Source organism: Jaculus jaculus, chromosome 9 (genome assembly GCF_020740685.1).
Source record: "Jaculus jaculus isolate mJacJac1 chromosome 9, mJacJac1.mat.Y.cur, whole genome shotgun sequence".
In the NCBI taxonomy this organism is placed as follows: Eukaryota; Metazoa; Chordata; class Mammalia; order Rodentia; family Dipodidae; genus Jaculus; species Jaculus jaculus.
The window spans coordinates 112,457,116-112,471,446 of record NC_059110.1 but is presented as its reverse complement, the minus strand read 5'-3'; the positions used below and the strand labels follow the sequence as shown (position 1 = coordinate 112,471,446).

Here is a 14,331-nt window from a genome sequence, read left to right as displayed (position 1 = left end):
GAGAATGGGCGCGCCAGAGCCTCCAACCACTGCAAACAAACTCCAGATGCGTGCGCCCCCTTGCGCATTTGGCTAACATGGGTCCTGGGGAATGGAGCCTCAAACCGGGGTCCTTAGGCTTCACAGGCAAGTGCTTAACCGCTAAGCCATCTCTCCAGCCCTGCAATAAAATTTTTTAAAAATATTTTTAAAAAGTGAAAAGAAGCAGATGAAATGACTTTCAATCATATATTTTATTTGACACAATATCCACAAATCATTATCATTTCAACATATAAGCGAGATAGAGGTTACGAATAATATTCCATATTCCATTCCTCATCTGCCAAGTGGTTGGCACTTGAACTGTAGTTTGCCCCACAGCACACCTCAGCAGAGAAGGCTGGCTTGTTCACTTGACACCAGTGCCACCCACCATGGCTGGAAGCTTCTCACAACCTTCTGGGACCCCGGGGAGGGAGCGATTTCCTGCCCTCCTCACCCAGTGGAGTGTGGAGTTTCCTCCTGCCAGGCAGCTAACCCTTCTTCCCAAATCCCTCCAGGCGCTCCCAGCCCCATTCTCCGGCTGCAAGTTACACTGCAACAAGACAGGAAGCAAAGGCAACATGTGAATCCTACAGAGGTACCCAGGCCCGCAGGACAGGACTGGGGAGGGGTCTCCTGCCCACTGACTTCCTTTCTTTATAAAGCCCAAGGCTGTTCCACTCTGCTGTCTCTGCCAACCGCGGTTGCCCCCCTGCTGGCTCCAGGTGAGAGGGAGGCCCAGCAGCACACCTTGATCCAGGCGCCCTTTATCACGTGGTGTACAGGGAGGGCCCAGCAAGGAGCTTGGCGCCCCCTACACACACCCTGTCGGGCGCCTGCCAAGACCAGCCACCACCCAGGGTGGCTTCCCTTCCCCCAGGCCACGCCTGCCCCACCTGAGCTGTTGGGACAAGGCAGGGGCAGGGCCAGTGGCTGTCAAGGCCACGTGTAGGCCCTAGGGGAGAAGGAGGGCCTCCAAGGGTGAGGGCGGGCTGCTCCTAAGGCGGGTCTGGAGGTGAACTGGCACCTCCCCTTATGTCTCACCTGGACTCAGAGCCGGTTTTTTGGTCCCAGAAGCCAGTAGTGAATGCAACTGCATCTGGAATAGCCAGGTAGGTGCCTTTGCTCTTTAAGGAGACTGGAGAGGGCTCAGCCCCTCACCCTGCATCCTTATCCCTATCCTTTATCTGTTTTCGTTGGCTTCTCCACCTCTCCGGGGGGAGATAGGTGCAGAGTAGAGACTGTATGCAAGAGATGGTCTTTGGAGGCAGACCTCAGGTCAGCACTAAGGCTGGGTGATGAGAGAACCCAGGGTAAGGGGGAGAAAAAGCTGGGTCCAGGTTAGGGACACCTGAGAAGGGCCTGGACTGACCCAGGGCTCCTGCCCCCCAGACAGAGCACTGGGCCTTCAGAGACAAGCAGGCGCGCGTTCTGCAGGCCATGTGGTTTCCTGGTGCCAGAGGGAGGGAAAGGGCAGCGGGTGGAGGCTTGTGTGTTTGGGGAGATTCGCTTCATCCTCTGTCTTCAGTGACCTGAGCTTGCAGGAGGGAGAGGGCAAGTCAGAAGAGGTGGGCATACAATGAAGAGGGGTTTTCCAGGGTCCCAAGAGGCCCCTGCTCCCCTTCCAAGTCCCCTGGAACAAAGAAAGAGACTAGAGCTGAATCTGGAGAGGAAAGGATGAGAGAGACCGCTAACTAGGACAAAGCTGTCTTGAGCCCTAAGCTACCCTCCCCCCCCCACACACACACACACGCGCACACACGTGCACGTGCATACGCATGCACAATCCTGAGGAGGATGGGGACTCCCCTCTAAAGCTTAGAGCAGGAATCGGTGAGCTAAGGTGGTGTGCTGGTGGGGTGTGGAGGTGGGCAGCGCCCTAGAATACGGGAGCAGGCAGAGCCCAGCCTGGGAGTCCACTGGTGACTTGGGAGGGCTAAAAGTGAAAAGAGCTTGCAGAAGAGCCTCAAAGCACAGTCCTGCGTGGCTCCAGACTCCCAGAAGGGGCCTAAGTGGAAGGAAGGGGTCTCACACCCGTGAGGCATCAGCGGAAGTCAAGCATGTGGGAGAACAGAGCCAGGAATTCCACTGTTGAAACCTCAGCCCTGTCTTTGTAGGTGGGCTAGGTGACCTTGGGCAAGTCCCCACGCCTCGCCAGCAGTATGTGAAGTGTGTGTTGCTATCAGATCCCCATCCGTCAGATGAGAGAGCTGAGACCCACCCAGCAAGGAAAGGGCCCTTGCCCAGGCTGGCACAAAAGCAACGTCCAGACGAGCAGATGGGCATCCCGAGTCCTGGTTCTGGGGAACACCCTGGCCTCCGTGCAGTGTCCCCAGAGTTCTCGGCAGGCCTGACAGAGAACCCTTCAGGCTGTGCCCAGCTCCTTGGACACTTGGAGACTGTGTGGGAAAAGCCATGTCTCTGTGTCCTCGGCTGCCCCTGGGTTAGGAGCTCGGAGGCCGGCTCCCCTCCACTGCCATTTATAGACACGCTTCCCGCACCAGGACGCACCACCCCCTCCAGGTTCTGGCCAAGGAGAAGTCTGGCAGCAAGGATGTAGGAGGCTGGGATGGGGCGGGAGCAGGGGGCCGGAGGGCAGGGAGACAGCCAGTTACGACAGGCCTGGCTTTTGTCATGAGCTCGTTATGAGCCCTTGGGCAAACCATGCCCCTCTCTGGACCTTGTTTGTCCCTCTCTGCCTTTGAACTTCACGTGGCTGAAGGAGTTCAGATTGCAGAGCCCCAAGGCTTGGATTTGAATCCTGGCTCCGCCACTTTTCTGAGTGGGAAGGTTCTGCCGATTCTTAGCCCTTTGGCATCTCGGTGTCTTCATCTGTGAAACAGACCGCTGGCCGGGGCCGCGTTATGGCCAAGGTGGCAAGAAAGTTAAGTTACCAAATACGACTCAGATAAATCATGTGGACCAGTGCCCAGCATCTGGCCAGTGCTCAGTAAGTAAGGACAGCAGATGAGGGTGTCACACTTCATTAAGCCTGGATTTCTAGGCCATCATTAGAATTGTTCAACGGGCCTCACAAGCATCATCTTGTAGCTTCCTCGCAGTGGCTGGGAGGGGAGGGGAGGCAGGAATGCCCCAGCCTCCTCTTCCAGCTGAGGAAACCGAGGGTCTGAGTGGCACTATGTGAGCTATTGGAGCTAGGAATTGCATGTAAATCTCTATTGCTGGTCCATTTTACCTCAGTTGCCCGGGCTGGCCTCAGATGCCTTTCCCTGCATTAAAATCTTAACTGAAGCCAAATGGGGAGGAGGCCTCTTGGCAAAGGGGAGAGTTGGGGGGAGGGGTTTCGGGCAGGTAGCAAAGCTCAGGGCAGTGGCCAGCATGTCCCAGTTCCATACAATTGTCTCCATAGTCTCGGTCCCTGGACCTCTTCCCTCCTCCCTCTCCCACCTATGAGAAACTAGTGTGTGCCATGGGGGCTAAACAACAGCAGAGCCTTCCTTCCCACAGTAAAGGGAATAAGGAAGTTAGGGCTTCTCTCTTCTGGAAGAATTGTCCTCCCCACCCCACCACCAAGGAGTGAATATTGTCTGATGATGTCACTTCCCAGCTCAAAAAAACACGTTTGTGGCTCCCCATTGCCCGCAGGTTTGGGATAGCAGTCCCACACTGAGCATCTGGCCTGCCTGGCCTGCTTTTTCCCTCCCCTTCCCTCTCTACCTCAGCTCTCTCTCTCTCTCTCTCTCTCTCTCTCTCTCTCTCTCTCTCTCTCTCTCTCTTTTTGTTTTTGTTTTTTGTTTTGTTTTGTTTTCCCAGGTAGGGTCTCACTCTAGCCCAGGCTGACCTGGAATCCACTATGTAGTCTCAGGGTAGCCTCGAACTCACGGTGATCCTCCTACCTCTGCCTCTCGAGTGCTGGGATTGAAGGCGTGCGCCACCACGCCCATCTGTTGGTCAACTGTTATTGAATTTGAAGTAATGCTTTGGGACCGTCCATCTGTCAGATGCACCTGACACACACTAGACCCTACTTTCCACATTGTCCTGTCTGCCTTGACCAGCTAGCATTGATTTTTTGTTCTTGTCTACTCTTGCTTGTCCCTTCCTCAAGGAAGTCCTCTGTGACTTCTCCATCGGTGCCACAAAATAACCATGTTCACAGCTGCCCACCTGTTTGCTTCTCTGTTTCACCAACCAGCCTAAGTTCAAGGGTCCTTTGGGCAATTTCCATACCTCTTTGTGTCTGTTTTCATTGCAAAAAGGGGATAATAATGGTATCTACCTCACAGGATTATGATGAGGACTTTAAAAGGCTTTATGTATAAAAAAATCTGTCCTACGTGCCTAGTAATCCCTCAATAAATATTAGGTAGCATTTGTTTAATAACATGCCTGCAGTCTAACAGTTGTTCAATAAACAACTCTTGAAGTTACTTAATCTCCACTTAGGAAGTGTTAGGCACTGTTCTGAGCATATTGCAGAGGTTAGCTTGCTTTATAAGTAGGGAAACTGAATGTATTAGTTACTATCTTGCTGCTGGGACAAAATACCTGACACCAAAAAAATAAAAATAATCAGTGTAAGGGAAAAAGGATTGATTTCCGCTTACATTTCCAGGTCCCTCGTGGTGGGGAAGGTGTGGAGGCAGCAGTTCGAGGCAGCTGGTCACAGTCAGCCTACACCGCGGAAGCAGAGAGCAAGGAAGGCTGGCGCTTCGCCAGCTCTCTCCCTTCTTACGTAGCCCAGGATCCAGGCACATAGAATGGTGCCGCCCACGGTTAAGGGTGGGTCTTCCCACCCTTGATTCCTCACAGATGATTCTAGGTCCTGTCAAGTTAACACTCAATGTAAACCCTCACCCTGAAACAGAAGAGTTCATTAACTGGCCCCAACATACTCAAACCAGGCAGTCTGGCCCCAGAACTCATGCTTTTAGCTGTGTGAGTGGATCTGGAATGTGGGTGGGAGTGTGTGTGTGTGTTGGGGGGTCAGGGCTTCACCTACAGAGGTTACTCAGCTCCCACCCTCCTCTTTCAGGTCCTGGGAGCTGCCACCAGTAAGCAGGTTATAACTGGGGTGCAAGTGAGGTTGACCAGAAGTCAGCAGTAAACCGCCGGAGTCGGTGCCCCACCATGTCCAGTTCCTTGCTGGCAGGAAGTCATGCGGTGAGCTTGGCTCCCCACGAAGAAACCAGGACGGCTCTGCACCCAGCACCCAGCCCCAGCCTGACACCACAGTGCCCTTACTATACCACGGAAGGCTGGGGAACCCAGGCCCTGATGGCACCTGTGCCCTGCAAGGGGCCTCCTAGCAGGCTCCAGCAGACCCAGCAGACAGAGGCCAAAGCCCACCACCTCCTGCAGTCCGCTGGGGAGCAGGCCTCGGGGTCCCCACAGGACCTTGACTCCTACATTGACTTCTCGCTGGAGACCCTCAACCAGATGATCCTGGAACTGGACCCCACCTTCCAACTGCTTCCCTCTGGGTCTGCTGGCCCCAGAGCTGAGCCTTCCCACAGTACCATCTCCAGGAGCAAGAAGGAGGAACCGGAAGCCTTAGGTAAGGACTGGGGACACAGGGCCAGGAGAGGAGGGGCTGGCGGCCAGACCTCAACTCAAGGACTCTGCCATAGAGGCAGAGGAAGACTGTCCAGTAAGGTGCTGCCCAGCCCTGAACCAATTCCTAAGCTCGCTGTTTTCTCCGCAAAGAGATAAATACAATTCCATCTGGTCCCTGAGTCCAGAAGGCAAGAAACACGAGTTTCATGTGGAATTTTTTTAAATACAGTTTATATTTATTTATGTATTTATTTAAGAGAGAGAGAGAGAGGAAGAGGGGGAATGGGCACACCAGGACCACCAGCCACTGGTCATGTGGATTTTAAGAGCACTTAAATGAGCTAATGCATAAAAACATTTTTAAAATACCATGCATGCAGCAAGGGTTTCCTAAACACAGTCTCTGAACCTTACCGTTCTAGCATATCTCACTTTAGCCTATCTTGGATCTCCTAAAATTATTACAGGATGGGCCTCTGTTTCAGGGAATAGCTCTTGGAAGGAGCCCAAACTGGAAATAGTAGGGTTAGAGAGAATCAGAATTCGGTCTGGTTAGGGCAAGAAGCCTTGTATTCAAGTAGCAGGAAGCTAGCTCCCTGGGTGGGTGACAAGGGTCCTGAAGTGAAGGCCCCTTTTTATACATAAAAACCACAAAGGTTGGTCAGTTGTGGTATTCAAGAAGGGGAATTGAGAATTACAGGTGAGGACTGGGGAGATTGGTTAGTGGTTAAGGCACTTGCCTACAAAGCCAAAGGTCCCAGGTTCAATTCTCCAGGACCCACGTAAGACAGATACACAAAATGGCAATGTGTCTGGAGTTTATTTACAGTGGCTGGAGGCCCTGGTGTACCCGTTCATTCTCTATCTATCTATCTGTTTCTTTCTCAAATAAATAAATTTTTAAAAAATAATTTTTTGGAGCCAGGCGTGGTGGTGCACGCCTTTAATCCCAGCACTCGGGAGGCAGAGGTAGGAGGATCGCCAAGAGTTCGAAGCCACCCTGAGACTACATAGTGAATTCCAGGTCAGCCTGAGCCAGAGTGAGACCCTACCTCGAAAAACCAAAAAATAATACTTATTATTATTATTATTATTATTTTTAGCCAGGCATGGTGGCGCACGCCTTTAATCCCACCACTCAGGAGGCAGAGGTAGGAGGATCGCCATGAGTTCGAGGCCACCCTGAGACTCCATAGTGAATTCCAGGTCAGCCTGGGCTAGAGTTAAACCCTACCTCAAAAAACCAAAAAAAACATATATATATATATATTATTTTTAAAAAGGGAAAGAATTAGGGGTGACTCTAGGCCACACAGCAAGACCCTGTCTTTAGAAAGCTTAAGAAACAAACAAACAAAAAAGAACAAAAAAAAAAAGCAGACTAAAATCCTCAAAGGTAACAAGTACTCAAAACGCATCACATCACAATTACTTTACTATTATATATGCTCTTGAGGTATTATAGCTACTGTGTTGGTATGGAGACATTGGCTGGCTTTTTTGTTTTGGTTTGGTTTGGTTTAATTTTGTTTTTTTTGAGGTAGGGTCTTGCTCTACACCAGGCTGAGCTGGAATTTACTATATAGTCTCAGGTTGTCCTTGAACTCATAGCAGTCCTCCTACCTTAAACTACCAAGTGCTGGGATAAAAGGCATGCACCACCATGCCCACCGGTTGTAAATATTTTTATTTATTTGCAAGCAGAGAAAGAGTGAGCAAGAGAGAGAATGGGCATGCCAGGGTCTCTCTATGCTGCTGCAAATGAACCCCACATACGTGCACCATCTTGTGCATTTGGCTTTCTGTGGGTACTGGGAAATCAAACCTGGGCCATTAGGCTTGGTGAGCAAGTGCCTTTAACCACTGAACCACCTCTCCTGCCCCCCTTTGTTTTTCTTTAATATTTTATTTATTTATTTGGGAGAAAAAAGGGGGCAGAGAGAGAGAGAGAGAGAGGGAATGGGTGTGCCAGGATCTCTAGCCACTGCAAACCAACTCCAGATGCATGTGTCGCCTTGTGCATCTGGCTTACATGGTTACTGGGGAATTGAACCTGGGTCCTAAGTGCCTTAGCTGTTGAGTCATCTCTCCAGCTCCCAACCTTTGTTTTTAATGTAAAGTTATTTCATTAGAAGTTTATAGAATGTAATTTTTAATAATGACTGAATTTAGCAACTAGCTGGACAACATCTTGAAATTATAATAATCAGGTCTTACTTAGCAAGCTGGGACAAGCCAACACCAGTACACCCAGTCCATGAGAATCTGGATACCCCTCCCTGCACTGGATTCAGTTTCCTGCACTTGAGAAGAGTTTCAAATACACTCTGAGGATGAGGGTTAAGGAGCAGCAGGCCCATCAAAGAGATTGGAAGACTGAGGTTTACTTCCCACTGCTTAAATACAAGGCTTTCTGGCTTAACCAAACCTGAATTCTGGGTCTCTCCAACCTCACTATTTCCAGTTTGGGCATCTGTCAAGAGATGTCCCCCTACACAGAGGCCCATCTAGCAAACCTACAGCAATTTCAGAAGGCCCTGGTTAGGCTCTAAGAGAGACACCACAGAACAGGAAGCTCCGGGGTCTCTGTACTGAGGACGCCCTCACTGTGTGTGCATGGCCTTTCATTTACGTCCTCCTGAAATCTACATGAAACTGGTGCCCATCACTTTCCAAACTCAGCAAAGGGAGGAGGCGCAGACAGAATCTGGGATAATGCCCTCTTCTTGACCACTTGCTGTATACCAGCACTTTCTATAGAATCTTCAATCCTCCCTGAGATGACCATTTTTACCCCATTTTACAGAAGAAAATGTCCTGAGGTTGACAGGGTCGGGTAAGGAGTCCATCTGGCCTAAGTACTGGGCTCGGGTAGACCTTAGGCAAGTTGTTCATGTTACTTCTATATTTTAGTTGCCTCATCTATAAAATAGGCATAATAAGAGTTCTTATCTCAAGAAAAAAAAAAATCACTTCTTACCTCAAAGGGTGCTACAGGGATTAAAAGAAAGCATTTCTCGGGCTGGAGAGATGGCTTAGCGGTTAAGCGCTTGCCTGTGAAGCCTAAGGACCCCGGTTCAAGGCTTGGTTCCCCAGGTCCCACGTTAGCCAGATGCACAAGGGGGCGCACGCGTCTGGAGTTCGTTTGCAGAGGCTGGAAGCCCTGGCGCGCCCACTCTCTTTCTCTCCCTCTATCTGTCTTTCTGTCTGTGTCTGTCACTCTCAAATAAATAAATAAATAATTTAAAAAAAAAAAAAGCATTTCTTAGCTGTTCCCTCACAAATCCCAGCACACTGAGTCATGACAAAGGATAACTGTTTTTACTAAACATGGGGATTGTATATAGGACCAACCCCAGGGTAGTTCGGCTCCAAGCTGGAGGCCAGCGTAATGGCCCTGACCCTCTGGCCCCCACGAGGGGCTCCTGATCTCTGGCCCGGCTCACCCTCCCCTGGCAACGCACGTCCAGCCGGGCCTGTTGGAGGAGCGGCCTCTGCCCCTAGCAGCCTTCCACCACTTGAAGCCAGTCATCCGCACGTCACTGCGGGGAAGAGCCTTGGACCTAATTACCGCTGGCGGTAGCAAGCCCAGAGTTTTAATGTTCATGCCTCAAGGCAGGGATTCCACTCAGCCTGGGCTGGCTGGGGCAAGACCAGTCTCTGTGGGGCACCCGTATGCAGCGGGCAGGGTGGGGGGGGCGGACGACATCGGGCCCTTCCTCCGTAGCAGGGGCTAACGACCAACTGCCAATGACTTGGCAGTGGCCCACAACCTCCGATGCTCTGGGCACAGCCTGTCACTGGGAGTACGGATTCATCCAACTCTGGGAAGTGAGGAGTCAAAAGGAGTAGGCAGTGACCAAACGACACTCTGGCCCCAGCCCCTCCTCCTTCTTCTTCTTCTTCCTCCTCCTCCTCCTCTTCTTCTTTTTAATGTTTTTATTTATTTGTTGCAGAGAGACAGAGAGAGAAAGCTAGACAGAAACAGAATATGGGTGCACCAGGTCCTTTTGCCACTGCAGACAAACTCCAGATTACATGTGCCTCTTTGTGCATCATCTGGCTTTACGTGAGTCCTGGGGAATCAAACCTGGGCCGTCAGGCTTTGCAAACAAGTGCCTTTAATCACTGAGCCATCTCAGCGGTTAAGGCTCCCACACCCCTTCTCGTTTTGTAGCTCTGTCTGAAGTGCTGCTCGCTATGTCTCCCAGGTTAGCCTTCAACTCACAGCAACCCTCCTGCCTCTCCCTCCCAAGTGCCGGGATTACAGGCAAAGCCTGCCGTGCTGAGCTGTCCTAGTTCCTTCTGATGGAAGTAAAAAGAAAACGTCTTCTCTCGTCTCCATTCCAACACTCCTTACACCTGAAAACTCCTTACCTCCTAAGACCCTGTCGGGAAGTTGTAATAGCAGCAGGCGCCTGCCGCGATGGAGGCCCACGATACCCTTCCCATACATCCCAGCCCCCCAAAAACTCTCTCCCACAAGCCACCACTGCTGGTCACAAAGCACCCACAGGCCCAGGGCAGTGCAGCTAACCCTTGGAGAGGGCTTACACACACACACCATTGTGCGGCCTCATCAGTGCCCTTTCTGGGTGCTGACAGTGAGATCCTGCCATCGGGTGCTGGCACACGCTCCCCTTGGTCCTCCCTTGGCAAAGCTCAAACACCGAACTTGGCCATCGCCTACAGACCCCTCCCTACATAGACGCATCGAGTGCTGCGTGTGTGAAGATCAGGCCCCGTAGCCCGCGGTCCCCGTGTCTGCCCCGTGAAGGAAAGTGTGTCGTGTTACAGACGGGGCAGCTGAGGCTGCGGAGGGCCACCATCACCTGAGTTGTGATTGGCAGGTCAGGCCTCAAAGTACATGTTCCTGTCTGTCTCCTTTTCCTCGGGGCTGGTTTCCTGTCCACTGGACATCGAAGATTCCTTCTGTTTAGAGGCAGCTTTCAGGCCCTCCTGTGAGGCTCGGCCCTCCAGAACTTCATGAGCCCTCCTCTGGGACCCTGCTCCTGCCCCTCGCTTGCCTTCCTTTTAGACTTGCCCTGCAGTGCCACCGGGATCGCAAACACCATCCCCCTTCTTTATCCTCGCCACGACCTCCCACCCCATCTTTGGAACAGTCTCCCACATTTCATTTTCCAACAATTTCTGCCAGGCGAGGCTGTTTGCCAGTCCCAAGGGCAGGGTGTTTAATAACTGTCTCTCCACCCCCCACCCACGTGCCCTCCCTTTGCAGGCCTGGCCTGCTGCTGGCGCCTGCGTCCACCCTGCGCTGCTTGGACTTGCCCCACAGGCCTGTAAACAGCGGCTGCGCCCCACGGATGGGGTGGGGGCCTCCACTTCCCCAGCCACATCCACCTCAGGACAACAGCGGGGGATGATTCACGGCAACAGGCCCCTCCCGCCCTGCTCTGCCTGCCGGGGGCCCCCAGCAAATGTTTTAACTGTTTGCAGAGCCCAGGAGGTAGGACCCAGGAGCTTCACCAGGTCAAGAGACCTTTCTCAGAGCAACCAAACACTTTGCTCACTTGGGAAGGCCTGACAATGGGGTCCCAAAGAACCCCTCTCCATGTCGGGAAAGGCTCCCTAATACAGCTCAGGACTGGAAGGTGGGTTCCATTGGACAACTTGCTGAGTCCTTCGGAGCCTCGCCTTCTCATTTCGTACATGGGCGTTGATCATTTTCTAGCAGAGCTGTTGTGAGAGTTAAATGAGACAGGGCAGGTAGTAGATGTGTGATGGACTGGCCGATCCCTGTCTCTGGTTAAAGAAAAAAAAGTGCCTGGCTTGCCCAAGGCCTGTTACGAGATTCAAAGGTAGTTACGGGCATAAACACCATAAAGTCCTTATAAAAACAACAGTTGCTCTTGCCAGCCTTCTAGAAGAAGCTAGCCCATTCCAAGATCTCTTTTTGGGGGTTTTTTTCTTGTTTGTTTGTTTGTTTGTTTGTTTGTTTGTTTTTCTAGGTAGGGTCTCACTCTAGCCCAGGCTGACCTGACCTGGAATTCACTATGTAGTTTCAGGGTGGCCTCAAACTCATGGAGATCCTCCTACCTCTGCCTCCCGAGTGCTGGGATTAAAGGCGTGCGCCACCACATCTGGCTCCAAGATCTCTTCTCTTTCAAGGCCTACAATATAGTGCCCCCAAACAGTGTTTCCAGGCTAGGGAGATGGCTAAGCAGTCAAAGGCTCCTGCTTCACGTAGTCTTCCTAAGCCAGAGATGGGCCAGCTTGGCCAGAGGCCTCTCCCTTTGGATAGCGCTACCTCTGAGAAGCAGGCGGGTAGAGAATGTTCCTTCCTCGAGGCCAGCCAGGAGCCAGGCTTCACACATCCTGTGTTTAATCCTCTCCATCACCCTAGGAGATAGGGTTGAGATCATGGCTTCGCAGATAAGGAAACTGAGGCCAAGGGAGATTTGGAAAGTTACCCAGTCAAATGTCTCTTGGCTGAAAAGTGATGACGTCAAGACTCACACCCAGATTCTTGTGACTGCATAGCCCAGCTATGTAGCCTCCACCCCCTAGACCAGCAAGCCCAGGTCAGCCCCCCAGTCCTGTTCATCTGATGTAATGCCCACCTCCACCCAGCCCCACCAGGCTCTGACAGAGGCAGGAACCATGAAGGTTGCCAGAAGGACCTACCCTTGAGCCGGCTAGGTAGGCTGGGCTCCGTGATCTTGGGTGCAAAGAGGAGGTGGCTGTGCCAGGCCAGGGTAGTGGGAGGCTGGCAGGAATTGAAGGCTCTTAAGGGTTCTTCCCCAGCTCCCATCCTGGGAAGCCAAGAAGAAGATTCATAGTCCTCCAGAAAGAGATAGCTGGTAAACTCCCCAACTTTTCCACCACCTTTGCTGAGCAGCACCCCAGGTATGGAGGAATGTCCATGCTGTCCGTTAGGGAGAGCCGCAAATCACCTCATGCTGAATTAGAAACAGGAGTTTGGAAACCCAAGCGGTCTGGGTACCTCACGGGGAGTGCAAGGGTGAGGGCTCATTAGATAACCGCTCCCCGTGATCAGGTGCACCAGCCATGAGCACACATGGCCAGGAAGGGGGCCCAATGCCCAGCAGCAGGACCTGCCCTCAGAGGACTCCGCTGGAAATCAGCGTGCTCAAACTCTACTGTTCATCCGCATTCCCCAAGCGTGTCCCAGAAATGTAGGCACTTGCTCTGTAGGCCTGAGGTGTAGCCTGAGATTCTGCTCATCCGACCAATCTCCAAGTGATATGCTTCGGTGAGGCTGGAAAATCACAGTGCTGACACTGGGCCATATCTGATTCACCTGGGAAGCTAGGGAGACAGGCAAAGCAACTGGACACCTAGCCCCAACCCAGACACTCCCATCTCCTTAGTATGTATGGTATGACCAAGCTTAGGAGGCCCAGCCTACATGGTGGGTGCAGACGGAGAAGCAGCCTCCACACACCCCACAGGAGAGAGGCATGGGCCTCCTGATTCTGGAGTAGTGGAAGATCATCTCCCAGATTTTAAGCATCTGCTATGGGCCAGGCCCCAAGATTGTGCTGCCTCACACTGATGCCGCTCTTACTTCCTGTGGCACCAAGAGGCTGGGCGTAGTTACCCATAGGTGACTATAGGTGAGGGTCTAAACGATAAAGCCACTTGGCCCAGCTCCTCCAAGGTCCTAAGTGACAGCCAGATCTCAAGGCCGGCTCTGATGCCCAGGTTGCTGCTGTTCCTTATTCGAGGGACAGCGTCACTGAAGATGGAGCTGAGGGCTAATCTTGATCCCAATAGGTTCGCCTCTCTGGCCCTTGGTTTCCCCACCTGTATAAAAGAAGGAGTAGGACTGGAGAGATGGTTTAGTGGTTAAGGTGTTTGCCTGCAAAGCCTAAGGACCCACGTTTGATTTTCCACTACCCACATAAGCCAGATGCATGTGGTGGCGCATGCATCTGGAGTTCGTTTGCAGTGGCTAGAGTTCCTGGCATGCCCTTTCTCTCTCTCTCTCTCTCTCTCTCTCTCTCTCTCTCTCTCTCTCCCTCCCTCCCTCTCTCTCCCTCTTTCTTTCTTTATCTCATAAATAAAGAAATTTTTAAAACTTTTAGCCAAGCGTAGTGGCTCACACCTTTAATCCCGTCACTCGGGAGGCAGAGGTAGAAGGATCACTGTGACTTTGAGGCCATCCTGAGATTACATAGCGAATTCCAGGTCAGCCTGGACTAGAGTGAGACCTCACCTCGAAACCCCCCCAAAAAAAAAAATTTAAAAGGGGGTAAATGCATTCTGTGAGTTCAAGCTCCTGGGTTTTACCAATGCTCTGTTTCTCTCCCCAAAGATATAAAATACATTGAAGTGACCTCCACCAGATCCGGGTGCCTCAGTGGCCCCCAGCGCTGCTCCAGCCCATCTGTCACCCCATCCTTTGGCTCACCACGCAGCGGCGGACTCCTTTTCTCCAGAGACATCCCCAGAGAGACTCGAAGCAGCAGCGAGAGTCTCATCTTCTCTGGGAACCAGGGCCGAGGTTCCTCTCCTCATCCTTCTCCCTCCCCCAGCATCTCCATCCCTTGCTGGGAAAGCAGCGCCTCAGGCTCCCCACTGGCAACCTCTCCAGGTTTGGAGAAGGGGCTGAGGGCATCGCAGCGGGGCAGCAGGGTCTCTGTGCTGTCAGCCAGCCCGGTATCAGACATCAGCTATGTGTTCGGAAGGTACGTTCCATGTTCCTGACCTTGTCTATACCATGCAATACACACACACACACACACACTAAAATCATGGAAGGGTGCCCTGCTCCAAGCAAAATGTACATACACAAGCATTAAAATA

The 14,331-nt window shown here is 52.0% G+C and overlaps 1 protein-coding gene across 2 annotated transcripts in view; it reads left to right on the top strand.

The window, feature by feature from the left end:
- The first annotated feature begins 521 nt into the window (after nt 1–521).
- The window catches only part of Tns4 (tensin 4), a 29,572-nt gene continuing 15,762 nt past the window's right edge, over nt 522–14,331 (top strand). For both annotated transcript variants that reach the window (XM_004655436.2, XM_045158259.1), the window contains exons 1-3: nt 522–622; nt 5,021–5,542; nt 13,841–14,213. In XM_004655436.2, coding sequence (XP_004655493.2) covers nt 5,116–5,542; nt 13,841–14,213 — 800 coding nt within the window. In that variant the 5' untranslated portion in view covers nt 522–622; nt 5,021–5,115. The remainder of the gene's footprint in view (nt 623–5,020; nt 5,543–13,840; nt 14,214–14,331) is intronic.